Genomic DNA, 27,308 nt, shown 5'->3' on the forward strand with positions numbered 1-27,308 from the left:
TCTTTTTCAGGATGTGGTTGCTCACTGCAGTAGTAGCCCTTAAGTTCTGGCCCTCTGTAGTTTCAGTACAGGTGGCGCTGTCACTAGTATGATCAGGCCGAGACCGTATATGCAGTCGTAGGGGTCCCCCTAGGAGAGATTTGGTGAGTATGCTGGCGATGTATGTCAGCAGGGCCAGCCGCATGCAGGTCAGGTTCCGGTGAGCAACACTAGGCCGTGTCAGCGGTCGGGGCCACATGGAGTGACCAATGAGTCCCGGCGCTGCATAGAGTTTATCACGCTGACTCAGCTGAGCCTATATACCAGTCTAGCCAGACCATGGTGAAGTCACTCGATCATATGTTTGCCCCTATGCCACTTTTTTTGCTGAGTTGTTAGCAGCAATGGGGGGCTCAGAACAAAGTGGATTGTCAATGGTGGCAGCCAGGGGGGCAGCAGCTTGTTGTGCGGGTGTTTGCTATGCACGGAGGACGTGAGCATAGGTCAGTTCCTCAGTGCAAAGGTCCAGGAGCCCACCACCAGGCCCAGAGCCGCTGGAGAGGGGCAGGCTATGTCCTTTGGAGGGTCGCCGCACGTGTTGATTTGAGGCCGGGTGGGGAAGGGTCCCCAGAGTTCAGGTAATCTTGGGGCCAGGGGCCCAGGGACGCCTCTCTCAAGGTGCCTGGGCTGCCGGCGCCTCAGGGCCGCACGGGCCGGTCCAGCGGCCACCAACAGTCACACCCCATGGCTGGGGGGGGAGGAAGATTACGGGGCCGTCAGAGCCGAACCGTGGGAGCGCCCCCGCCCCCCCGAGCCACCCTACATTGCGGTGTGCCGGGCCGGTTGAAGGCAGGAGGAGGGAGGGAGGCGAATCGCGCACCAGCGTGGGACCAGCGGCGGAGACGGCGCAAACCCCCCCACGTCAGGGTCCACAGCACAGGGACACCAGGTGTCAACGGAGCCAGCCCCCGGCTGGCCAGGGCAGCCCACAGCGGTCTAAGCCAGTCCAGCGCCCGCCAACAGTCACACCCCATGGCTGGGGGGAGGAAGATGGAGGAGATTACAGGGCCGCCAGAGCCGAAACCGGGGGAGCGGCCCGCAGCCTCCCCACCGAGCCACTCTACCTTGCCGTGTGCCGGGCCAGTTGTTCTCCAGGAGGAAAGCAGGAGGAGGAAGGGCGGCGAATCACGCACCAGCGCGGGACCAGCGGCGGGGACGGCGCCAGCCCCCCAACGTCCGGGTCCACAGCACAGGGACACCAGGTGTCAACGGAGCCAGCCCCCGGCTGGCCGGGGCAGCCCACAGCGGTCTCAGGCCGGGGGGCACGCCGAAGGTCTTAGTGTGTACGGTGAGATCCCAGCCAGAGAGATCCGGGTCGCTGGCGGGGTGAAATCAGCGGCCTGGCGCGTTCTTCAGGTCTGGGCGCCTGGCAGCTGGACTCACCGACTCCCCTGGAGCCACCACACGGGGCGAGCCAAACATCTGCAGCCCTGGTTCCCCCGGCGGCCGCAACGATGTTCCCAGAGGGGCTGCAGGTCTGTGTTTTGGTGGAGATGTGGGATATATATTCCCACAGAGGCCACAGCACGGATGTATGGAGTAGCTGTACCAGAGAGGAGAAATTAAGGGATATGTGCACTCTTAGTCCGGAGCTCGGCACTCGGGCTGCCATCTTACTTCGGCGCAACAGCGCCCCCCCTTACAAGCCTTTTGGACCGCATTGTGCAATGCTGTTATATCGTCAGGTAGAGACTGACGTGACTGTTCTTTAGAATCTTGTTTTAGACCCAAGTCTGTGTCCTCCCAGTTATCTGGCTGCAGTGATTTTGAGGTAGAGGTGTCGGTGTCCTTATTACCTCCCTCATCTTCCGTGGTAGAGGATTGGAGTTTTCGCTCTTCTTGACTCTATGAGGAATGTTGTGGCATTGGGGAAGCCCCCCGTTTTCTAATGGGGCTGCTGGTCCTGTTCATTCAGTCGTGTATGGCTCATAAGCTTGATAGGTGGTTCTCTTTGCAGTGAGGTTACACGCCTGGTGCGTGTATTGTTTCTTGGTTCATTCACCTGGTTTCTCGTGGCCGTTCTGTCAGACCTGCAGGGTTCCCCCGAAAGCCCTGGTGCCTCATCAGTTGCTTGTGGATGGGACTGGTTCACTGGTAGCCTAGTATTCAGTTGTTGAAGTAGGGACTGAAGAGTAGACAATACCTGTAATGATAACAGGGACTGTAGGCTGAGTTAAGGTTCTGTTGCCTGTGGAGGGGCGGTCGGGGTCGCCAACATCGGCTGCGGTAACTCCTGCAACCTTGGTTCGACAGGTGCTTCCCATAGCGAATATTGGTTTCATTAGATGACTGGGGGGGCGTACACCTGTTCAAATTCTGAATCAATATGGTGCTCCAGTATCTGGTAAGGAAGAATTGATGAGACAGGAAGCAGGGATGGCCCTTTGTATGCTATAGGGTGATCAGTGTCTCCCTCGGGAGACTGAGGTGAAGATGGTTCCCCACTTTCTGCTACTATGGCCTGGTCTTCCACAACATTAGGTGAGTGCAGGGTTCTGATAGGCAGTTTAAGAAATATTGGGCCTTGCTGTACAGGTGCAAAGCAGTCTATTGCCTCCTGTTCCTTTCTATCTGGTATATGTTTGTCTCCAGACTTGTGTTTGTGCTTTAGGTTTTCCAATTTTCATTCGGTTTTCCCGATTTTTGATATTTTCAGCATGCCCATATATGAGGACGATCCAATTTCATTTTTCCATCACTCCCACCTTGTTGACGGCGCAGACAGGAAAGGTTTTGGTGACTTTCCATGTACAGTCAATGCTGCCGTCAAAATGTTGTGTGGCCTTCCATGGACGGCACTGTCGTCAACAGGGATGTAGCCCCACTGCCGATGAAGGGGTCTTCGCGGACACGGTTGTCCTCGACAGGTGTGTGGACGATATTGTCGTTGTTGAAGATTTTGTCTGTTTACCCATCGACAATGATGGTTTGATTGTTGATGATGAGGCTGACGATGGTTTTATGGTCGTTCACTATGATTGTGCCGTAGACAATCGTGGCGCTGTTGACAGTGGTTTTCAGGCGATGCCGCTTACAGTGGATTATGTCATAGTTTTCGTCCTCTGCGGGTCCCTGCTCAGCAAAGTCTTCGACGGATGGATTTTTCTGTTTTTCCTTCTTTTTTATTCTTGAAGGTAGCAGAAGAAGAAGACATTGGGCCTCACTATAAGTATGGAGGTAGCCATGGTGCTATTAGCGCCATGGCTGCCTCCATACCGGGCTCCAATACCGGGTTCCTGCAATGAGGAATTAGCGGGTCATTCCGACATTAGAGGACCCAGTAATTCCTCCTTGCAGGAACCCATCCCATTCCCTTTGAGCCCCAATAGGGCTCAATGGGAATGGGGAGGGAGGTAATAACGGGCACATTACAAATGGCCAGTTATTAGCTCCCTCTTCCCCTCGCGGGACCGGGAAAGGATGTCTGGTTTTACCAGACGTCTGTTCCGGGTCCCGCAAAGGGAACCTCGTAATAGGCGCTCCCGTAATGAAGGGTGCTGGTCCCGTACCGGCACCCTTTATTACGGGAGCGCCAGGGTCGTAATGAGGCCCATTCTCTCCTCTGACCTCGCCCTTTTATAGGTTTTTGGCCTGTCTGATCGGTCCTCCACCACACTTCTAGAGGATTCAGCCTCTGAAGGGGGTATGTGCCCTCATTCAGCCAAAGAGCTAGTCTCCTTTTTCTATCCTTGAGGGATTTTGTGCTAAAGGTGGCATACATTTTACAATCCTCTTGAATGTGAGTAGCGACAGTATATGCATTCAGAATGCTGATCTCGATATGCCCCAGCCGAGTGAATGGACAGACACTCCGGCCTTGGGCCCCTTGGGCCTGGTTTGTTTGAATTTCTGTTAACCTTTTTGTTGGGCCCCCTGTTTGGCCCTCGACGTTGGCAGGCCACGTTTGGCCTTGGTTTGGTTATAAATAAATCCTGGCTGCAACAGAATGACATTTATAGCCCAACACTTGAAGATGACCACCCCTTCGATAGCTTTCTCCCCCTGCCCCCCACTTGACCAATAAGAGTGAACATCGGGATCCCACCCCCACCCCATGTAAAACTGCGCTACGTCTCACTGAATGTTAGAGGTCTGAACTCCCCAGAAAAAAGCAAATCTACCATCAGGCGTCTCCAAGACCTCAAGAGTTCAGTGGTGTTCCTCCAGGAGACACACCTGCTAGCAGAAGACTCCCCACGCCTACGAAACCGGGCGTTCCCGACACAATACCTGGCACCTGTCCACAACAAGAAAGGAGGTACAGCGATCTTGCTTGCAAAGGGAACATCCATCAGGGAAAGAAAGATCCTGCAACGCCCAGACGGCAGATACATTGCAATAAAAGGTGACCTCTATGGCCACCTTCACATGCTGATTGCCATCTACGTCCCAAACGAGGCCTAGGAAGGAAGCATTCTAGACCGAACTGGAAGAGGCGCTTCTCCCCTTTATCGAAGGCCAAGTGGTTATAGGTGGCGACTTTAATGGGGTCCCAAGCCCCTTGGACAAATCCAGCGTCACTGCGCCTAGGGACTTTAAAATTGCAATGGGCCTGTGCCACCTATTTCGATAATCGAACATTGGGGACTCGTGGAGGGTCCTCCATCCTGAAACGGCAGACTTCTCCTTCTTGCACGTCCACCGTACCTCGTCAAGAATAGACTTGATATTGACAAACCCACAATTGCTGGCGTTCACCAATAACGTTGAGATCAGTACGAGGATTCTATCCGATCATGCCCCAACTCTGCTGACCGCCCAGTTTTTCCATCCGGACCTCTCGGAAAGGCCTCGCTGGGCATTATATGAACCAATGCTGCACAATATGATGGTGTGAGACGCCATAACGAAAGCAATAAATAGCTACTTTAGGGAGAACCCTCCGGACCTCATGTCCACGGCGACATGATGGGAGCCCATGAAATAAAGGAGCAACTTGAAGAGGAAGTGGCAAAAGCAGAGTCTCGTCATAAGAAGGGATGGTCACCCAAGGCGGCTAAACTCCTGAGGCTAGCCCACACAAAGCTGGAAGATCACTATGCAGAAGACACTGCCCAAACTTTGATCAAGACCAAGCAAAGCTACTATGTCAATGCCAACAAAGCCAATAGATTCTTGGTTAGCAAGCTAGCCAGAACTCACAGACAAAACTATATCAGAGCCCTAAGGAGCCAGGAAGGCAAGACTCTATATGGGGAAGAAGCAAAACTACGAATAGCGAAAGCCCACCAAGCAGACACGCCGAAAGCCTACCACCGGCCACAAATGCAACAGGAACAATATGTGACCAGGCCGAACTGCCACACCAGTCAGAAAACGACAGGGCTGCTTTGGAGGTCCCCATTAAGGCTGAAGAGATAGAGTAGGTACTTAAATCCTTGAAACCTAGGGATAACTCCCTACATGCAGGAATCTATTACAATCATACTCCTGAAGCCTGGCAAAGACCCAAAAGAAGTCACATCACACAGGCCCATCTCTCTACTTAATATAGACGCAAAGGTCTACTCTAAAGTGTTGTCGAACAGGCTGGCATTAGTCCTGCCATCCATCATAGCTACGGACCAAACAGGCTTTATCAGAGGCAGGAACACAGGAGACAATATCTGTCGGGCCCTCAATCTCATTGAGCTAGCAAGTCCTAACCCTGGACGCCACTAAGGCTTTTGACAAAGTGGACTGGAACTTCATGCGCCTCACGCTGGAAGCTTTTCAGATTGGCCCCTCATTCCACAAGATGCTGTTAGCTAACTACCAAGCCCCGAAAACGTCCCTGATAATGAACCAAAAACTCTCGACCCAGATTGCATTATCATGCGCGACGAGACAGGGATGCCCGCTTTCACGTCTGATCTTTGCCCTCGTGATGGAGCCCTTTGTCCAGAGGATATGCCTAAATAGCATGATAGCTGGATTGAACATAGACGGCGAACAGTTTAAGATCTCCCTGTATGCCGATGATGTCATGATTTCCATCACAAACTGTCCGGTTTCTCTCCCCGCTTCCCTGGAGGAACAGAAAGCTTTTGAAACGGTGTCAGGGTTCAAAGTGAATTACTCCAAATCGGAGACTCTGAGCATAAACCTGGGCACTGACAGCACGGCAGATCTCCAAACACAATGCCTGCTGAAATGGAACTTTAAGTCTTCACCCTACCTTGGGATACGCATTACAGCAGATCCGAAACAGCTATATGCAGCAAACTTCCCCCCCATTGTTCATAGAGCTTGAAGCTGACTTGAAACGCTCGGGGGGACAGGAAATCTCTCTGCTAGGCAGAGTTACAGCGTGTAAGATGAATTTGCTCCCCAAACTGCTATACTTTAGCTCAACCCTGCTGGCTCCTCTCCCGAAAAAACCCTGTAGCAGCTACAGAAGAAACTTTCAAAATTTGTTTGGAAAGAGGCAAAGTAAGAATCCCCCTCAGATTCATGACTGGAGCAGCCAAATGGGGAGGGATGAGCCTACCCAACCTTATAAACTATTACATAGCAGCACAACTCTCGAACGCCACAGTTTGGGCAGACCAAGCAAACCCTCCAAATTTGACCTGCATCGAACAAGCAAAATGTCCCTTCTAGCTGAACTCATTGCCTCACACTCCAGGTATAACCCCCAGACGTTGCCTCACGATCTTATCCTCCACTAAAGCTACCTTAAATGCATGGGCATGGGCCCTGCGCAGGAAGAAGCTACCTCAGGGCCTAAGCCCACTCTCCCTGATCCTGTGGAATCCAGACCTTTCACCTGGAATGACTATGGCACAATTTAGAACTCATCCAGAGGAGGCCTTCAGATCCTCTCGCAGCTCTACAACAACGGCACCCCACTCAACTTCGAAGAATGCAAGGCCCGCTTTCAGATCAAGGAAACGGAAGGATACAAGTACGCCCAGATTCGACACTAGATCTCACAACCAACAGTTTGACAAGGGGCCACAAGGGACCTTCACCCCTTGCAGCACGCTCTGCAGGAGGGGCCCCCACGGGGGCGGATCACCAAGCTGTAAAGTCTCCTGCAGGGGGATATGCTGACGGTCAAACCTCTGTATATGGCCAGGTGGCAGGAGGATCTGGGGTACCCCACTGAGGACCAAACATGGGTAGATATTTGGACAAGAATCATCTCAGCATCTAGGTGTATCACCAACAAAGAATGCACATTGAAACTCCTCCACCGGTGGTACTATCTTAAGTGCACCACTTTCAGACATCTATAGACCTGGCAAGCTGGAGGCGTTATGGAGCGCGGGGGACCTTTTTCCAAATGTGGTGGGTATGCCGTATGGTGCAGGCCTTCTGCGAAAGGATCAGACATATCATTGAAGACATCACCCACCGCAAGCTACCTATGGACCCGCAGGTGATCCTGCTGGGAGTAGCAAGACTGGAGAGTTACCCCAAAACAGGATGCACTGCCAAATTACACACGCAACTGCTGCTGGCGGCTAAAATAACTGTGGCCCGCAAATGGAAAACTCAGGAAGGCCCTCTGATTTCCCTGTGGTGGATTAAGCTGTGGGAGATCCTGGTGGCCGAGAAAGTCACTGCAGCAAGGGAAGGAGCCTTAGACCGCTTCACTGACTGCTGGGCCCCAGTTCTGGAATACCATAGCCAGTTTCCCGTGCTAACCTTTCAGCCGCAGCTGGTGACATCCTTCTTGAGATCCTAGAGCCCCTCGCCCAGCCCATCGGCGGTGCGGCCCACAGACTATCTCTAGAACTCCGGGTGCGACAGAAGAAGGGACATGGAAGGAGAAGGGGGAGGATATGGGGTAAGCTACACAACGCTTTTTAAAGGGACAGGTTGTCTCATATGTTTATTTGTATGCACTGCTGCAACCAAAAGAAATAAAGTTGTTAAAAAAAATAATAATTACTTGGAACTTCATCCAGTTTGCATTTGAAGTACCTGCCTCCAGTTAGACAGGAAAAAAGCAGAAGATTAAGCAAGGGATGACGTCCTTTATCCCCACCGAGAGGAGGGACCACAGGCAATTAAAAGAGGGTCATTTTGCACACATCAAAATGCCTGCCTCTGGGGATGGATCACCTCAGTTTGTTAAGGACTGGGATGATGACAAGAGACAAAGGCGTAATAAGCATTACAATATTCAACATGATTAACTGCAGGCATTAACGGTCATCCTCATCCTGTAATTGACAGTGTTCAGTGCAAAAGGAAAGGTGCAGCTCATTCCTGCAATGTAGCTTGGAAAGACCCAGTGACCTAATCTGAGTGAAATAAGAAATGCTAAGCTAAAATGGAATTACTTGCCCACCACAATGAGCTGTTCTGCGTCACGCAGGCATGAATATACAAACAGACTAGGTGTTAACAAGCAAAGCTGGTCGTTGCTCTTGGCAGCACTATCACAAATAAACCACTATGTGGAGAATAAAAATGCAATCAATTAATATGCTACCGGAAAATGCTTTGCAGTCAGCACTGTAAACAGTTTTTTCTTCTTATTGGACAATGGCATTTTTACCTTTAGCAAGCATTCCAGGATCCTCTTCCCTCTAAAAAAACAGACGAACATGAGAATAAAAGATCAACTTAAGCAGTGAAGAAATCATAATTCTATAAAAATGCATCAAAGAGTTATACATGTGTTATTTCTTTAAAGTGTGTATTTACAGCAGTTGCTTTCATGTAGAGCTTGCTGCAGCAGGCTTTGTTTTCGGATGCAATTTTCAGAGCAGAGGGCGTTTTCCCATAATGCCAATTGTTTGCCAAACATGTTTTCATAGTGAAATCTTTATGAGGCAGCTGTCAGAAATAACACTCCCTTCCTAATTAATTTCAACATGGCATGTTAAGGATTTTGTCCAACTATAATTTCAGAAACAAAATAACTGTATCACAGTGGATAATTGTATATTTGGAGTTCGCTATACTTTCCTTTTAAGAGTGCATTCTATTTGCTGGCAAATTCTGACCAGGAAACTAACTAAAGTATAGTAAAACCAGCATTTACAAAGCCAAACGTTATGGATTTTTCAGTTGTTATTGTATTTTACATTAAACCTGAATGAAATGGTGTCAGCCCCATAAATAACTGGCCCAGTTAAATGCACATGAATGCTGAGGACCTGGTCATCTTGCGGTTGTTATCATGTAAGCTGTTATCCTCTGTGGTCTGATTAAACAAGGACACAGAAGGCCATAAGACTCCAACCAACACGGAACACATTTCAAGGGTTTTATTAATAATATACTGGTTGTGCTCCAGAAGCCTCAGGGGTGGCCACCCTAAGGGGATTCCTACTATTTCAATTGTCAGTTCCGGGGTTCCCCTCACCCTAGCCAAGGCTTGGCTACTTTCCCCCAGACCCTCAAGATGAACACGTTACTTACCTCTCATTAAATGTTCTTTCTTATGGATGTTCCGCCTGCAGATTCCTCATCTATCTCTCAGTGCCCCTGAACTTTTCCATTGCCAGGGTGCACAGTGAGACTCCACGTTAGCACTTCCCCCCGATGCCTCTACGCATCCATTGCTGGACATGACATCAGAGCCAGAATATATTGGGGGCTGTGCCCCGTAATCTTAGTTCCGCCCTTTTTGCCTAGCACTCTGGGAGGGCAATGAGGGATCTGTGGGAGGAACACCCATCAGAAAGAACTTTACCAAGAGGTAGGTAATTTGTTCTACTAATGTATTCCTCCCTCCCACGGATTCCTCATCTACGAAAGGCTCCCATAATGAGGGATGTAGGAACAGAGGGCGGGGGAGGCTATAACCCCCAGAATTCTCATATCGGAGTGTCAAATGCGAAGAAACTGTGGGGAACCAGAAGAAGGAGCCACTCAAGTTATTGACATGTTCAATGGATTTTATTCATATTGAAAGAAAAATGTCTAACCCTGTCACTATGAGAGACGTTCCCTCCCTAGCAAAACAAAAACTAAGGGTGCACGTCAAGTCCAAAGTAGAAGTCTTCTGTCCGAAACCTAATCACTAACTGTCCCCACAATGTTTGCAAACACCTAACTAAACGAAAAAGGGTGACTAGACAACAGCTTCGGTGTGAACTTCTGCTTGGCACAATGGTAGTAGACTTGCTCATAGTCTCAAAGTTCTTTAGTGTGCAACAGTATATTTCTCACAATCTTCAGATAGAGTCTTTTAGAAGAAATAGAACAACTGTTGTTCTCCAGCATGGGTCTGACATGGATTCACATGCTCATGAATATTCCCCGTCTTCAGGCCGGGAATCCTTGGTAAAAGAAAAAATAGTTTCACTTTCACTTACAAACTGTCTTTCTCCTAAAAACCAATCACTGAGTTCTGGGTCATACTGCCCCCAGCCAATGGCTGCCCTCTCCCTAAGCCCCTCCTCTGGCAGCCATCTTCAGATTTGGTAGCACGTAAATTGGTAGTATGACCAAGCAGAGCCGCGGAGGGGCCGGAGGGAGGGTTCTCATGTGAAGCCATGCCAGACCCATGCTGGATAACCACAGTTACAGGTAAGTAACTTGTTCCTTCTCCAGCATGGGGTCTGGCATGGATTTACATGCTCATGAATAAATAATACATAGCAGTACATACATACACAACCATGGGAGGTGGCAAGGCTCAACAGAAGCAATCACTCTTAGCTCCGGACCAGGCTCACCTTCAAGCAAACAGGTTGCAAATACTGCTTGGCCGATCCTATACTCCTCCCTGGAATCCCTGTCAACGCAGTAGAAACTTGTGAAGGTGTGCATAGATCTCCACGTAGCAGCTCTGCAGATGTCTAGCAGGGGCACTCCAGACAGGAACGCCTTCGTTGCCGCTATCGCTCTGGTGGAATGGGCTCTCAGACGGCCGGGAAGCAGTCGGTTTGCCAACCGCTCACAGTGTGTGATAAAGGGTGGGTGGTCATAATTTCGAAAAAAAAATGTCGACAGACAAAAATGTCGACAAAAAAAGGTCGAAAAAAAAATGTCGACTTTCGTTTTTTTTAATTATATATTTATTTTAGGGGTTCGGGAGTTAAAAAAAAGGGAAAAAATAAAATAAAATAAAAAAGGGGGGCTGGGGGGAACCCCCCCATTTAAAAAAAAAATGCATTGAAAAAAAAAGTCGACATTTTTTTTTCGACTTTTTTTTCGATATTTTGACTTTCGACATTTTTGTTGTCGAAATTATCACTGTAAACCGTGATAAAGCCAGAGAGCCACCTGGAAATGGAAGCCTTGGATAAAGTTTTCCCATGGTTCACAGGGCCCTAAAGTTCACGAAAGGTTGAGACGTCTTCCTGAAACGTTTTGTGCTTGCCACATAGAACTTTAGAGTATGCACCACATCCAGCGAGTGCAAAGTCCTTTCAGCCGGCAACGACAGTGCCAGAAAAAACACAGGCAACTAGTTCCTCAGGTCCCAAAAATTCAGGATGGTCACATTGCAGCATGTGCTCAGCCAACTGGAGGAAGGGGATTTCCTGACGTTGCTGGACCTAAAGGACACTTACTTCCACATCCCCCTTGACGAGCAGCATCGGCAGTTATTGCGCTTTGGCGTACAGGGAAAACACTACCAATTCAAGGCCCTTCTCTTCGGGCTAAAGTCGGCGCCCAGGGAGTTTACGAAGTGCCTAGCACCAATGGCGGCCCATTTATGTCTGCAAGGGATACATTTGTACTTGTACCTCGACGACTGGCTCATCCGGTCCAGGTCAAGGGAAATCGTTGTTGACCACACAGACAGGACCGTCCGGCTGCTGACGAATGTGGGATTCTCCATGAATTATCTGAATTCCTGCTTGGTTCCATCGCAGGACGCTCTGTTCTTGGGGTCCAGGCTCAACAGTCTCCTTCCTGGCGGCCCCATCAGAAGAGAGGATCACGGCCATCTTGGGCAAGGTGCAACGGCTATTGTCACTGAAGATCGCCACGTGCGGGCCATCAAGTCGCTGCTCGGCGTGATGTCATTATGTATCTCCCTGATCAGACTCTGCAGGTTGCGAATGCAACCCCTCCAGGGGTTCCTGGACACTCAATGGGTCAGAGTGTCCGGAAGCTCCACGGACAGGATTGCTCTCAAAGAGGTATTCCAATGTTCTTACCCACCACCTACCACACCCTCTCCCATGGGAATTCAGCCCCAGCACCCTCCCCCATCCTCTCCCACGTGCTTTTAGTCCCAGTCCTGCATCCACCACTCCTAAAACAAAACACATACATACAGCACACACATGCACGTGCGTACACACACACACTTACCCCTCCTCCTTACCCTCCGTTTCCTGGTTCCGCAGAGTCTGTCAGCCCCTGCACGCACTTGTGTGCAGCAGGGGCATGACAGTTCGCTTTAGAAAGATCGCTCTGTGCGGCCACAGACCGGTCTTCCTAAAGCGACATTTTAGTGAATAGATCTTTAGAAAAAGATCTTTTCACTGGGAATGTTTAAAATGCAGTTTTCCCTTTTTTAATATTCGGGGGGTTTCACCCCCTGAGCCCACCATTGTTCTTCCCCCTCCCAACCACCACCACCCACCCCTCTCCCATGGGATTTCAGCCCCAGCCCCCACCTTCTCCCGCGGGATTTCAGTCCAGTGCAGGGGCCCAGGCCAACCACTGTTCGTCAGTGGTTGTACCACCAGAGAAGACAGTGGTCTTCCCGTCAAGTCTCGTGTTCCCTGACCAGAGCCTCTTGCTCGTTCAAGGCACCTGCCATCTAACTTCCAGCTAGTGAGTCTCTCTCTATGGGTCAGCGGCTCGACATGGCTCTGCTCCTCCATGACGGCGTTGCTACAAAGGCTCGCCTCTGCGCAGTGGTTGTTCTCCTCCCTCTGTGGGAGTCTCCTCTCCTCCATTCACAAGTCGCTCTGTCTATATACATGTCATTGTAACAACGAGAATTATCTCTGTCTTCACTAACAATGGTATTCAGGTGGTATTCAGCATTACCTGAAGCCAATAGAGACAAAGAAGGATATTTGTTGAATATAGTCTTTACAGGAGAAGCCAAAGAATATCCAATATCGATATAAACTGACAACGTGGTTTGGATTGGGTGTTCCATTGTGGAATGGGAGTCCTTGTCCAAAGAGAGGAGTCACTCCCAGTGAGGCCCCACTTGCCCAGATCCCTAGGGAGGGTCTTGCTTAGCGGTCATATAGACATACTAGCATATAGTGGGCAAAGCCAGCATTACTGTGTTCGGACAGCAGCATGCTGGGATAATCTGGGCACAGCCAGCACGTAAATGGGTTCTCAGTGGCATGCTGGCATATATTGGTCCCAGCCAAACTCAAAAAGTGTTCTTGTAGTGGCAATACTGGGATACCATGTTGGCCACTGACAGGAGAAGTGTGGTTTACAGGGCAATGTTGGCATATTGTTGAATACAGTCAGGTGTTAAAAGAAGATGTCCCCAAGTACTGTTGATGTGTTGACCCTGTGTCTACTGGAGTTTGTTTGTTCCCTTACAGAACCAATTATACATTGTATTGCTTTTTTTGCCCAATGTTTTTTTTTCAACAATACATTTTATTATGCATTTCAACAAAGGCATACATGTACACTGACAACAACATGGCATTTAGTTAAGCAATTAGTTATTAAGCTGGGTCCTCCACCCGCATCACAGTCCACTACAGGATAGGCAACGTTAGGGAAGTGAGGGGGATTGCTCCACTTCGCTGTATCTCGGTATGTTGTTTTTGGTTACCTCTACATCTCACCTCCTCCATCTGTGTTATAGTACGGATCGCTTTGCAGCCAGCGTTTTAGCGGGGGTCTTCTGGTGAGAGCTGGGTATCTTTCTGAGTAGTCCATAAGTGGTGCACACGTGTTTAGGAATGAGGTCAGATTCCACGAGCAAATTGCTGTAATCTTTTCCGTCACTATGATTTCCCAACATTTAGACCACCAGAGCAGTGTAGAGGGACCCTCTGCATTCTTCCATAGCCGGGCCATAGCAATCTTTGCTGCCAGGAGGAGGTGTGTGCATAGGCGCGCCATTTGTCCTGACAACAAGAATTCTCCTCCCTCGATTTCCCCCAGGAGTATTATTCCAGGATCCCACGGGAGTGTGAGACCGGTAATTGTTTTGATGTGGTCCGCCACCTCTTTCCAATACCCCTCTGCTTTTGGGCAGGTCCATACCATGTGAAACAGGGTGCCTTTCTCTGCACATCCTCTCCAACAGTTTGGGGGAATGTCCGGGTTAGATTTGTTTAGTTTGTCTGGAGTGACATAATACCTATAACAAAGTTTATAGCCCCCTTCTCCATTTGAGACGCACTGAGTGCTCTTGTGAAGCCTAGACCAGACCTTCCCCCATTCTTCAATATCTAATTCACGACCCAGGTCCCTCTCCCAGTCGAGCATATATTTCTCTTTTTTTCGTGGGATCTGATCGGTCCAATAGGCAGTAGAGTGTGGATATTTTCCCCCTAGTCGTTTCTGACCGAAGGTTGATCTCTAAAGTCATCAGATCTCTGGAGCCCTTTTCCCTGACTGTTCTGTGCGAGGCCCGGTGCCTCAGCTGGGTGTAATGGAACCTTTCTGCTCCAGTCACCTTATATTTTTCTTTGCGTCTTACAAAAGTGATAGGGGAGCCTCCCTCTAGGAAATCCCCCAGAGTTTGCAGACCACCCTCTTTCCATGCCGTGAAACCATGTGGGGGGATACCAGGTGTGAATTCAGGGTTACTCCAGAATGGTGTGAGTGGGCCTAGTGTGCCCTTACAACCCCATTTCCGAGCTGCCATTTTCCATTTATGGGTAGTGTTTATTGTTGCTGTGAGGGGTCCCTGATCTGCCTGAGATTTTAGGGTCGGTAGGTGTGGGAGATCGGGCAGAGGGACCGGGCACCAGGCTTCCTCTATTTGTCGCCAGCTGGCTGATCCTCTGATTGGACCAGCGTGTATGCATAGGATAATTGTGCTGCTAGGGAGTACCTTGATACATCCGGGACTCCAAAACCCCCAAGAGCCCTTCCGCGGAGCATAATTTTCTTAGCAATTCTAGGTTTCTTCTCACCCCAGATACATTTTTGTATATGTCTCTGCAGGGAGAGTAGCTCTTTGTCTGGGATATGGACAAGGAAGGCTGCACAGTAATAGAGTAATATAGGTAACAGGTTCATCTTTACCGCAGCTATACGCCGGAGCCAGGAGATCGCCTTGACTTTCCAGTGCTCTAGGTCGCACTTGAGCTCGTTAAACAGCTGCGGGAAGTTGCTTTGGTAGACTCGTGAGGTATCCCTGGGGATCTGAACCCCCAGATATTTAATTGAGGAGTCCGCCCACGGAATCGGCAGGAAGGGGCCTAGATCTACCCTCTGTACATTTGCCGGAGTGACTGCTATGGCAGCTGACTTCTCCAAGTTTACCCTGAATCCAGACACCCAAATTCCTTGATCTCCTCCCATAGGTGATCCAGAAATGCCCTTGGGTTGGTTGCAGTCACAAGCAAATCGTCTGCGTATAGCGCAATCTTGTACTCGCGGTCCCCCACTTTGAGCCCCTTGATCTCCTTGTTTTGTCGGACCCTATTTGCAAATGGCTCAATTGACAGGGCAAAAACCAACAGTGATAGGGGGTATCCCTGTCTTGGTTCCCTTGAGATGTGTATATTTTCTTATCTGATGCCATTGACTTGTAGTTGCGTGGTAGGGTTCTGATAGTTGGCCATTGTCCATTTAATGAAGTTTGGGCCAAACCCCTGATGAGACAGTACGTTCCTGATATAACCCCAGTCAACCAAGTCAAATGCCTTGTGGGCATTCAATGAGATGACCAGCATTTCCTCCCCCAACCTACCCGCACTTTCTATGAGCTCTATGGTGCGCCTGATGTTGTGTGTTCCCCTCCCTGGGATGGTCGCGGGCTATTATGTCTGGGAGATGTGGTTTAAGCCTGGATGCTAACACCTTCAAAAATATCTTCCTGTCATTGTTCATCAACATTATTGGTCTGAAGGACGTAGGGTGTGTGGGGTCTTTCCCTGGTTTGTGGACTAATATAGTTAGGGACTCCGCCATTGATTTTGTGATGGTTCCTGTTTTTAGAAAGGAGTTGAATAGGATAGGAAGGTGTGGGGCCAGGATATGCGAGTACGTTTTATAAAATTTCGCTGTTAGCCCGTCGGGGCCTGGGGCGGTGGGTTTCAGTGACTATATGGCTTCCCTGGCCCTTTCCAATGTAATAGGGTCATCTAGGCTTTCCAGTTGATGTTTGTTTTACTGTCTTGTGGTGGTTTGCCATCACTTCCATTTTGTCCCTCTCTGTATATCAGAGTTTGCCATCTTTTCCAAATGAAATATTGTTCCCGTTGTGTATCCTTTTGAGCTTATATGCTGGCATCCGGTTTTCCTTATTATTTCTACTGTAATAAAACTGTTTTGATTAGGCCAATGATTCAGCTGATCTGTCAGCCCAGTGTATTTCTAGTCCTATTTTAGCTTTTTTCAAGGCTCTTTCCCCCTTTCTAGACGAGTGGGTTTGTAACTCTTTTTCTAGTGATGTAACTGAACCCTCTAGTTTGGTTCCCAAGATTTTCGAGACTCTCTGCTGTTCGGCCCCTGCACTGATGAGTGTCCCCCTAACTACTGTTTTCGTAGCGTCCCAAATTACATCTGTGGCGGTGTGAGCTACTGTGTTTTCCAATGAAATAGTTAGTCAGTGTTTTCGCAGTTTCCCTTTTAATAGCCTCATCTAACAGCAAAGCATTGTATAATTTCCAGTATCTCATTGGTGCACGGGGCAGCCTTTTATGCGTATAACTGCAGATACAGGGGCGTGGGCCAAGATTGCCCGGGTTTGTATCTTAACTTTGTCCAGGCAGGGGTATATTATGTTGGTGACTAACAGTAGATCTATTCTTGAGAATCCCTTGTGCGCGTGGGAGTAGTGTGTGTATTCTCTAGAGCCCGTGTTTGCCAGCCTCCACGCGTCCACGGTCTCTGTTTCCCTGAAAAGTGTGGCTAATGACAGTGCTTGGGTGTAATCTAGTCTGGATGGGGGAAGGGATTTATCTAATAGTGGGTCAGGGACCATATTAAAATCTCCACCTATAAGCAAGTGTCCCACTCTGAATGTCAGGATGGTCTACCACCTGCGCCCTGTCTAACTGTGATTCCCGTTACGGGGACATTGTCGCTCAGTAGGATGGCCACCCCTCTCTTTTTCTCCCTGGATGTGGCGAAGAATGATTTCTTTAACCTTTTGAATCTGATGCGTTTTTCGTCGGCCTAAGTGAATCTGATGCGTTTTTCGTCGGCCTGTAACAAGTGGATCTCCTGGAGCAGTACTATGTCTCCAGCTAATAAGTTGAGCTTATGCTCCACCGACCTACATTTCCCCGGGAAGTTAAGGCCCTGGACTTCCATGTAATGACATTGCGTTCCCTCTCACTATCCTTGAGGTTCCTTAGTGGGTTCAGTATTGCGTCTCTTCTTGTCTGTCGCAGTGTGCATTATCTGTCTGGAGTTGCTCTGGTTGTATGGTGTTGTGATGTCAATAGATGTCAGTGTATTGTTGCTTTCCTTTCCCTGCGGTGGAGTGACCCACAGCGTTGATGCCTTGCCCTCCCGCCAACCCGACCCTGAAAAAATGAGATAATTCTACCCAACAGGGAAACTGATAGCGCTCCAACCTCAAGTGATATGGCCAACTGCCGAACTTGTCAACGGTAGGACATAATGTCCACTTGTGTTTTATAACATGTTCTGGAATGTGATAACAGCTCCCCTTGGTCAGTTCCAAATCTGATATTGGGAGATTCCACGGATTCCCCTATAGCCTCTTGCCCCCCCGTATTGTGTCACGTTTGTTTGTGCTATGCCCCCGGCAGATAAGTGTGTTCAACCGCCCATGTTGTTGGTCGTTAGGGGGCTCCAAGGGGTGTGGGGGATGGGACACCGACCTTAGACATTCTTTTTGTTTTGCGCCAGTTCAATCTGGTTTGGGCTTTCGTCGTGGGTGTCTTCGTATTCTACACTGTCTACCGACTTTGGTCCATGATGCTGGCCCTTGTTTATCGGGGGGGTCTCGACCAGCCGCTTCTGACTCTGATTCCCTGCTTCCTCCTCCGATGCCCATGATTTTTTATGCTTCCTTTCGGGAATTGATCTGTTGTCTTGATCCTTCCCAGGAGAATTTCACTGATGTTGGAAAACCCCAGTGGTATGGGAGCTTTCTTTCCCTAAGCCAGTCCATCAGTTGCTTGAGGTTTTCCCTTTTTTGGAGGGTGGCGTTCATCAGGTCTTGGTATCGGAGGATGTTAGAGTGTCTAAAGGAGATTTGCTGTATTGCTCTGGCCTCTTTCATGATTTCCTCTTTTACCATGAAGAAGTGAACCCTGGCGAGGACGTCCGGGGGCGATGTAGTAGACTGCCTCGCGATTGTTCTATGCACCCGGTCCAGCTCCAACGGCGATTCGTCTAGGAGTGTTATTATGAATCTGAATAGGTCTCCTACGTATCCTCTCAGGTCCGCATCGGGAACCGTGATAGGTATTCTGCGGAGTCGGATATTGTTCCTTCTTGATCTGTTTTCAGCATCCTACGGCTTCGCCTCTAGTGCCTCACAACTGGCTTCCAGGGCTGCCATTCTGTCAAGGCCTTTCTCCAGTTCAAATGTCCGCTCACATGGGGTGTTCTCAAAGTCTGTCGTACGGCTCTCGACTGATTCCACCCTCTTGTCTAGTGAGTTCTGTTCCTTTTTGGATCTCTTTCGTTATGGCTCAGAGTAAGTCTCTCAGGTCTGATTTAGTGACTGATTGGGCTGGGTTAGGGAGCTCCGAACCGGAAACAGGGATGGAGTTTTGCTCCCCTGCTGGGTCGCCTTTCTTCAGTTTCTCTGGGACTGTGCTGCCCATTAAGGTTGCTATGTCCATTTGCTTAGTTGCTTTACCGCTCTTCGCCATCGTTCCCTGTGTTTCACCCTTCCTGGATGAATTATATATTTCTCCTGGATTGAGTGGGGAATGGAGTTCGAGGACACCATGTCTGTCACTGCTGTTGGTCCACTGTTGTGGGCGAGCTGTAGCTTGACACTTCCTTGTTCAAGACCTTAAAGGCGGTCTCCAGGCCCTCCTGGGCTACACTTCAGGGAATCCTTGTGATTTGGAGTTTCTCCTCGGGTTGCTGTGTCATTATTATTCCAGACTGCTGTGTGCGGTGACAGTCTTAGGGACCAGTGGTTGCATCAATACATAGGTGCTGCCCCTCTCATTAGCGTTTCAGAACTCAGGGTTGGGGCGGCCTCCAATTTCTTCGAGGCTCTTCATCCGTCTCGGATCTTCCAACGGAAAATCTATCTTCCCCACAGAGACTTGGCTGCTGATTTCTCATGCGACGCACGCTCCTTCCCTTCCTCATTCCGATTCTCCAGCTCTTACTGTTTAACGGCACTCTAATGTTAAGATGCTCGTTATCTGGAGCGCACCAGAAGCTTCTAGGGAGCCATGCCACTCGTGGCAGCACCACAGGACCGAACATTTCCACTTTATTAGCCTGGCAGCTCCCCAGTTACCAGGGACTAGGCACCACTCCCGCCAGTCCTCAACAGTGTTTGCTTTCAGTGACCAGGCCCTCCGAGTGGATTGTGTTTTCCCACGTTACAAGTCCCCTCAGACAAAACGTGCACCCAGTGTTTGCCGTGGTTTTCATCAACGTTCGGGACTTGTTATTAGGTACCTGTTCTATACGTTGTGGTGCTCTCTGGTTTCCCCTTCAGTGTTGTGCCTGTTTAGCAGAGTAGTGTGTACATATAAGGGCTTAGTTACCAACCTCACGTCGCAGCAGTACGCTCGCTGATGTTGATCACCGATACGAGGCGGTTACTGATATAAGAGTGTGTTCCGTGGGAGCTCCGATTTGGCTCTGCACGAAAATACCAACCTGGTTGAGCAGCACCCAGCTGGTGGTGAGTTCCCGTTAGTTCCCAGCAGGCAGCTTCTGTTGGTTAGTAGGGATCGTACAGCTCGGTTACTTTGTGTTCACAGGAGCTTGTGAGTCTAGGACCGTAGTAGCAGGATAGCGGGGGCCCAGTCACCCTCCAGGGCGAATGGCCGGGTTACTCCCTGCGCTCCTCTCTCCTCGCATGGTTTGCCAATAGTCTGACCCCTGTTCAGGGTCTAATGGGACCGCGTCGGGTAGTGCCCCCTGTTATTTTTTCTTTGGAGCAAATTATGTGTGTTTAGTTCAAGCTCAGTACCAGCCGTGGGTTGCGGGTAAGGGACAATATGCTCTCCTCCTGTCCGTCTCGCACCAAGTCCATATATCTGATAGGGTTCCTGCGTGTCAGGGGTTAAGAGTTAGCCCGGCTCCTGTGGTGCTTTATAATGTGCGGGTGTTGTGAAATCCGTTGCTGCCCCACATACCTGCTTAACCGGCTGTATGCCCCTGCAGGGCTCCCCTCTACCCAGGTGTCTGGAACCGTTTTCTCCCAGCACACACGGTGGACACCGGGGAGAGGCCCGGTCGCGGCCGGGGCGCCGTTCGGGGCTGTGTTCCTTGGAGCTCCCTCACCAGCTTATACAGATTGCTGCCTCTCCTTGGCCACAGCAGTCGTTGGAGGGTGCTGGCAATCACAGGATGTGGTTCCCATGGTGCACTGATTGGATCCCTGCCTCGGAGCCGGAAATCTATTAATCAGACACTAGGAATCCCGCAGCCCCCAGGGCCGAGTCTTCACGCCTAAAGCAGGAATGCACAAGGCGCTCAATGGGAGAACTGGCAACTAGGGGATCCATGGGCAGTGGACTGGATGGGGTTTCAAAATCCATCTGGTTGCTGCTGCAGTAATGACAGACTCATTTAAACAAAGCACTGTGCGGGGGTGTCAACCCAGTATTGCCCCCCAGTGCAGGAGTCAGGCCTCAGCCACCTCATCAACCCAACATTGATGGCGGGACAGAAGGATCAGGACGCCTTGTGGGGAGCATGGCCGGCGATATTGTGAGCAGGTGGGGCCACGTACCTTGTATACAGGTAGAGGGATAGGGTGGCTCCTCTCTGCATTGCCTCACCGGAGCTAGCCCTTCGTTTTGGTCCTCAGGATGCCTGTCGCGTCATTCAAGGGGGGACACCATTCAGATTGTGGGGCCTTCGGTGGACATCGGTGCAGAGCGGGATGGGCTTGGGAAGTGCAGCGTTCTCCGACGGCGGGAGCCGGGAGCTCGGCCTCCAGTGGCGTGCCACCTGTTGGACCCCAGCGAGGGTATAAATTGGGCAGGGGCGCCCCAGGGTGTTCACACACAAGCACACCTTACAGGGGGTGCCAAAGGACCACGTTCCGAGCTGCCGCAACACGGGTTGATCCCAGGCAGGGTCGCAGAGCTCTATGTGGCAGCCGCCCCTCCCACCGCCGGGCCCGGAAGCCCCGTCAGTTGCATATTCCACAGTCTGCTCTCTGTGGAAGCCTAGTGTGGGGCGCCGTGAGGAGGTCAGGCGGCAATTCAAGAAGCAGTGTTTCCTCTGCAACGGTCCCCTCCAGGGGCACGGCAGCTCGGCAATACGCTCAGTAGGCTGTCTGGCATCTATTCACAAATGTTCAAGTAGGTACGGCACACCAGTAAGGAAGGAGCAACAACACAGATTTCCCCCAGCACAGAGCTTGACACTCAAGCGGCCATTATGTTTGCGCGCCTTACCCAATGTTTTTTAAATCTGTACTGTAAATGCATCACATTCCAACAAATCACTTAAAATAAATTCTCCTTGGGAACTCCCTCTGCCAACTCTTCCTAGCCCTGCCCCACCACCGTCGCCCAAATCTGTCTAACTGGCTTGGGAACACCAGCTCTGCTTGCTCCTACACTCCTACAATTACCAGGAAAGGATTTATGCTCCTCCACTAGTAAAATAAAAACACCAGCCTACGCCCCTTCCAATAACAGTACTTGATCTGGAGGAGGGTGAAGAGCAAGGACACCACCTAAACCAGAAAACTCTGAAGGACTGCTCCGCCAAAACGAGTGCCCTTCAATGAATGAGAATGCAAGCAGTAATGCATAGCAAACATGCGCAGAGAAGCCCATGTAGCGGCCTTGCAAATTTCCAGAACATAGATTCCACGTTGCAGAGTCTAGGTGGCATCCAGCCCTCTGGTGGATTAGGCCCCGAGAGCCTCAGGCCCATCCTTGCCAGCCAGATCGTATTATTCCGAGATGCACAAGATGATCCACCTAGACAGGGTCTGTTTGATCACAGCCCTACTAGCACAGGCATCAGCATAACCAACAAAAAGTTGGGCATCTTCCCTGATCTCCCTCACCCGAGAGGCATAGCAGCTGATTGTGATGAATCCAGTGGAGTCATCACAAATTCCCCAGCTGTGACCTCCGCCCATGTGGCCATGGGATGGCAGCCACTACCTGATTCTGATTTTGGGGTGGTTATATGAGGGAGGATCACATGGTAGGAGATACTACCAGGGAGACGTTTTGACTCCATTGGAGACGACGCAGTATTATCCCTTTTCCCATGAGGAAGAACCCCTAATACTTGAGGTTTTGATGGCCTATTGTCATTCAGCTCGGGCCCCACCAACAGCACATGCACAACACCTTTTTCTGATATGCCCTTACGTGAAATCCTGATTAAAAACCAGATAAGAGTTGAGAATCCAATGACATCCATGGACTCCAACGCCCATAATCGTTCAGGTACTGAGACGAGGAAAAGGAGTTAGGAGTTTGTACAAAGTAACAGGAACGCGAAGTATCACATGCAGACTAGTTGATTTGCCACACCTTCAGTGCGCACGACATTTAAAGATGGAAAACGCTCTATGGAAGTGAGCCGTGCACGAGAGGATGTTAAGCCCCAGGTCGGGATACGTGAACACAGAGAAAGCCGCTGGAACGGAAGAAGAGAAGGTGCATGCGAGCCAAGAAGGTTGTGGAAACGACAGGATCCACGCCGGTGATCCTGGAAGTCAGATCGCTCACTGAAGCAGCACTCTTTACTCCCAAACAAAAAAGGAAACCGGCGAGTCACTGCAGAGCCACGTAAGACGCTGGGAGAATGTCTGCATACTTCCTAATGGAAAGTGGATGAAGGAGCCATCCTGCAGGGATGCGAAGAGTATAGTAAACGCTGGAAAAGACGGGTGAGTCTCCCAAAGCAGCTGGGGACCCCAGAGCATTCTGACAAGTGCAAGAACACAGATTGTTTGAATGATACTAAATTGCTAATGTGAGCAAAGCCCAGAGTTTATTAAATCAATACCCAATAAGAAGAATGTTTGAATGCAGACAAGACAAAGTCCAAAGGCGACCCCCAACTCAATACAGATGCACGAGATGCCAATGTGGAGGAGTAGTTTGAACAAGCATTGCCAACAATAGATATAGCAAGTACCTCATGGTATATGCTATTTAGATATAACTAAAGAACGCAGAATTATTTTATTAGTCCTGGCAGGTGAGTTGTGAGATACCCGAGGGTATCCTCACTCTTATTCCCCCTGGATGCTCTTCTCAGGTGGCCAGAGAAAGGCCATCACTCTCGGATCCCGACCCTGGGGTTTGAGAAGCGAGGGAGGATCACCTAGGTGAAGGGTCCTTGGGGATTGAGAGCAGAGTACCCACAGGTGAGACATGGTATTCCCCTTTCCCTATTGAAAACCAACCCTCCTCCGGTCTTTACGGGCTATGGTAAGACATCACCCCTCATTTTCCCACACTTTAACTATAACAGTACTAGGACAAGGAGGAGGCGACTAGGAGTAATGAACACTAGTCACTGCTTTTAACACTCTAGCAGTGGCACGAGGAAGATGCATGCAAAGTACTGTGAAGGTCAGGCATGTCCCTCTAACTACAGTCAGGCACATCTAATTGGGAAAGAACACCTGCACCTACAACCTGTCAAGTGGTTGCAGGTGTATAAGAAGGGAGGCAGAGAGCAGCAAGAGGATGGCCAACAGAGGGGAGAGACTAGCAAGGGACCCTGCACGTGATGAGGCAGTCGTGGTGGGAACTGAGCGGAAGCCATGACGCCGACATAAGTCCCAGAGGACCAGTGGAGTAGAGGGCGAGTTGGGCGAACTGTGGTCAGGAGAGAGCAGCTGGAGTTGCGGAGAAGGAAGAAAGAAGAAAGAACGCCATAGACATCCGTGGAAGAAGAGCAAAGCTGCCGGCGTGCACCGGGAAGCATCCGGAGTGCGAGCAGGGCTCGCAGTGACCAGCTGCCAGCTGGCGAAGCAGAAAGGAAGCAGCGAGGCCACCAGAGAGGAACACCGAGGACCGGTGGGTGCAGAGAGGTGACACTCGAAATGTGTCATCTCTCTGCACCCGGGGCACTCGTATCGGCTATACATGTATCATATTGAATACCGAACTGAATGAAAACTTGAAGCAAAGCTAGATTACGCATATTGAATCCCAAACTGAACGAAAAGTTTAAATCATGCATATTGAATATCGAATTGCATGAAAACATTGCAGGCAAAGCTATTAGCTGATGAAAGTAAAAGGGGAGAGTGCCCTTTTGAAAATAATCTACGAAATAAGAGCGCATGTATGAAAGAGCAGGATAGAAAGCTGGAGAATAAAAGACCGCCACAGAGTGATCTTTATGAATCGATACAGTGCAGCAAGGCCCCCGACTGACATGAGATGTGTGACACATGATGGCAAAGCCAAGAGGCTAACCAGGAGAAGCCAGGAGAGTGTGAACCTGCACATAAAGCCAAGAGGACAACAAGGAGAAGCTAAGCGAATGTGGATCTGTACACAGGGGCAAGTATAGAAGAACCTAAAATTATGAAAGCCAGAGACATTGTGAAACAAACCAAGAAGGAGCAATATTAGTGAACTATCGATGCAATCCAGAAGGAGGGTCAAGGTGACCTGGCGTTGTGTTGAACATTGACGATTGAAACAAGTACAAGTTGCTACCCGGGAGGATAGCTCAGCGGAAACGTGCTCACCTTGGAAGCAAGACGACAGAGCCACGTAGGTTCGATCCCCGGGTCCGCGTTTTGAAACCTCTGGGTATCAAGCAAGTTATAAATATCATTTCATACAATATATGGGAAACTTGGGGAAGGGAACCCTGAGACTTATGATATGACAGGTTATCTATAACACGCTTAACACCGAGAGGATTCTAAGCGCAGACCCGGAGAGCAAACCTTTGGTGCTCCTTGTCGTCTTGCTTCCAAGGCAAGCACGTTGCCCCTGAGCTATCCTCCCGAGACAAATGATGTACTTCAAATGTTGTCTTGAAGACGGATCCTCAAGACCCTTTTCTTTTGAACTGTGTGACTTGGAACTTGGGGGAAGGGAACCCTGAGGCTTGTGTCAAACTGTATTGCCTTGAACTTGGGGAAGGGAACCCTCAAGGAGTTGTGAAACTATTTTGAACATGGGAAAGGTAATCTCAAGACTTTTGTGGAACTTTCTTGAACTTTGGGAAGGGGAGATGAAAAGGAATCCTTGAGCCGGAAGAAGATCAACTTTGTTTTGATCAAAGTTTCTTTGATTATGGACATCCCTATACATTGCTTAGCTTTAGTTGTGAGGGCAAGGATAGGTTTTAGACACAGACAGACTTTTAAATTGAACTCGTTGGCTTAGACTTTCCTTTGTTTCATTCAGGTAGGGAAATCCCACCTTAGCATAGTTAGACCTTCAACCATCCTGACGTTTGATTTAATAAACCACTTGAGTTTGTACTTTGAATCTGTTGCCTGTGTCTTGATTCATGATGCCTTTATTTATTTGGTTTAATAATTACGCGTTGTATATACAACGTAAAACAATCATGTTAAAACCAGCAATACATGAATACATATATTACTACTTACAATACAATATAAAAATGAAAACCCCATCAGCTATATCAGTATTCATAAAATCTCTAATATCTCTTTGCACTTCCAATAAAATTTTACAATAAAATAAATAGATTTGGGGCATTTCCCTCCATAAATTGTGAACATATTTGCGCTAAATCAAGATGTTCACATACCAACATGATATGTTCAAGCGTTTTGATAACATTGTCTCTGCATGATCTACATTTGCGTTCATTTTGGGGTATGCCTTTAGAGTATACCAGGCAATTGTGTATAGATTCCTTTGCAGAGGAGTATACCAGGCATCTACAAGGCTCCAAGAAGTTTCACAGCAAGACATATACTGAGGTTTATTGCTTAAACAAGACCTTTAATAATCCAGAGAAGGTCTAAAGGAACTGTTACTTAAAAGGAAAACCTTTTTGCAATCCTATTTAAAGAATCTAGTGGAAGGGAAACATCCTCTGGGTCCAAGGGTCTTTTTACCTTGGAGAACATCATCATCAGGTCAAAGACAATTCCTTGCACCCTTTGTTGTTTTGTTTAAAGTGTGAGGGCCAGGATAGGACGTTTTGCACACAAGGACAGAATATTAGTAATGGACTTGGACACCAACAGAGACTTAGTTTTGTTTTCTAGGATGGGAAATTCCTCTTCAGAATAGGGTGAGAAAGGCATTTCCCAAACCTCTTTTTCTCTCATTGCAGACCGCTCACATGATGGCCTGCGCCAGGTCCATCCAATGGAATCGTTCCTCTGCCTTGGATGGACGAGATGGAGGAAAAGAAATCAGAAGATGATCTTTTGAGAGAGGTGGAGATCAGAGACCACTTTCGGGAGGAAGGAGTGACACGCCTTCTCATTGTAAAAAAACAAATGGGTAGGTTTAATAGACAGCGGCTGGAGCTCGCTCTCTCTGCCTACCAGAGGAGATGGTGACCATGAAAATCACCTTCAGGGTTAGTAAACTTAAAGAACATGAATGTAGGGGCTCAAACGAAGCGCCCATGATAAACGTGAACACTGAATTCAGTCGGAACAAACTGGCGTAGGGCAAACTGATTACACAATCCTTACTAAAGTAGCATGACTGTGGGAATTGTGAAAAACAAGCAGTGCTTCAGGGTTCTATTGAAAACCAGAAATAGCACCCCTTGTGAGAACTCTGAGGGCGTCCTCATTTCTTTCCCTTTCTTACCCTCCTAGGTAGCCAGGGAAAAGCCAGCGTTGGTGGATCCGGATCCTGGGGGTGGATGTGCGGAGGAAGAGCTTCCAAATAGAGGAGATTTGGGGACTGGGAAGAAAGCAATCTTGGGTGAGACACAATATTTCCCATTTTCCTGTTCCAATGAGCCCCAGATTCCCCAAACCTTTAAAGGTTGTCAATCTGTTCCCTCTTTTTCCTGTAAATTATTCCCTAATAAAAAATACCCAGGCCTGGTCAGATGGAGGCCTGGAATGGGCGGGCCAGCTGTTCCAAGAGGGGGAATTTCTATCTTGTGAGGAACTGGGAGAAACA

At 49.2% G+C, this 27,308-nt stretch overlaps 1 protein-coding gene across 3 annotated transcripts in view; it reads right to left on the reverse strand.

Annotated features, from left to right (window-relative positions):
- CEP162 (centrosomal protein 162) overlaps positions 1-27,308 on the reverse strand; it is a 2,248,134-nt gene that overhangs the window by 1,622,629 nt on the left and 598,197 nt on the right. For all 3 annotated transcript variants that reach the window (XM_069606335.1, XM_069606333.1, XM_069606334.1), the window contains one exon: positions 8,531-8,561. In XM_069606335.1, the coding sequence (XP_069462436.1) occupies positions 8,531-8,561 (31 nt within the window). The remainder of the gene's footprint in view (positions 1-8,530; positions 8,562-27,308) is intronic.

The sequence above is a fragment of the Ambystoma mexicanum genome, chromosome 4p, assembly GCF_040938575.1.
Source record: "Ambystoma mexicanum isolate Mex_15411 chromosome 4p, UKY_AmexF1_1, whole genome shotgun sequence".
NCBI lineage: Eukaryota > Metazoa > Chordata > Amphibia > Caudata > Ambystomatidae > Ambystoma > Ambystoma mexicanum.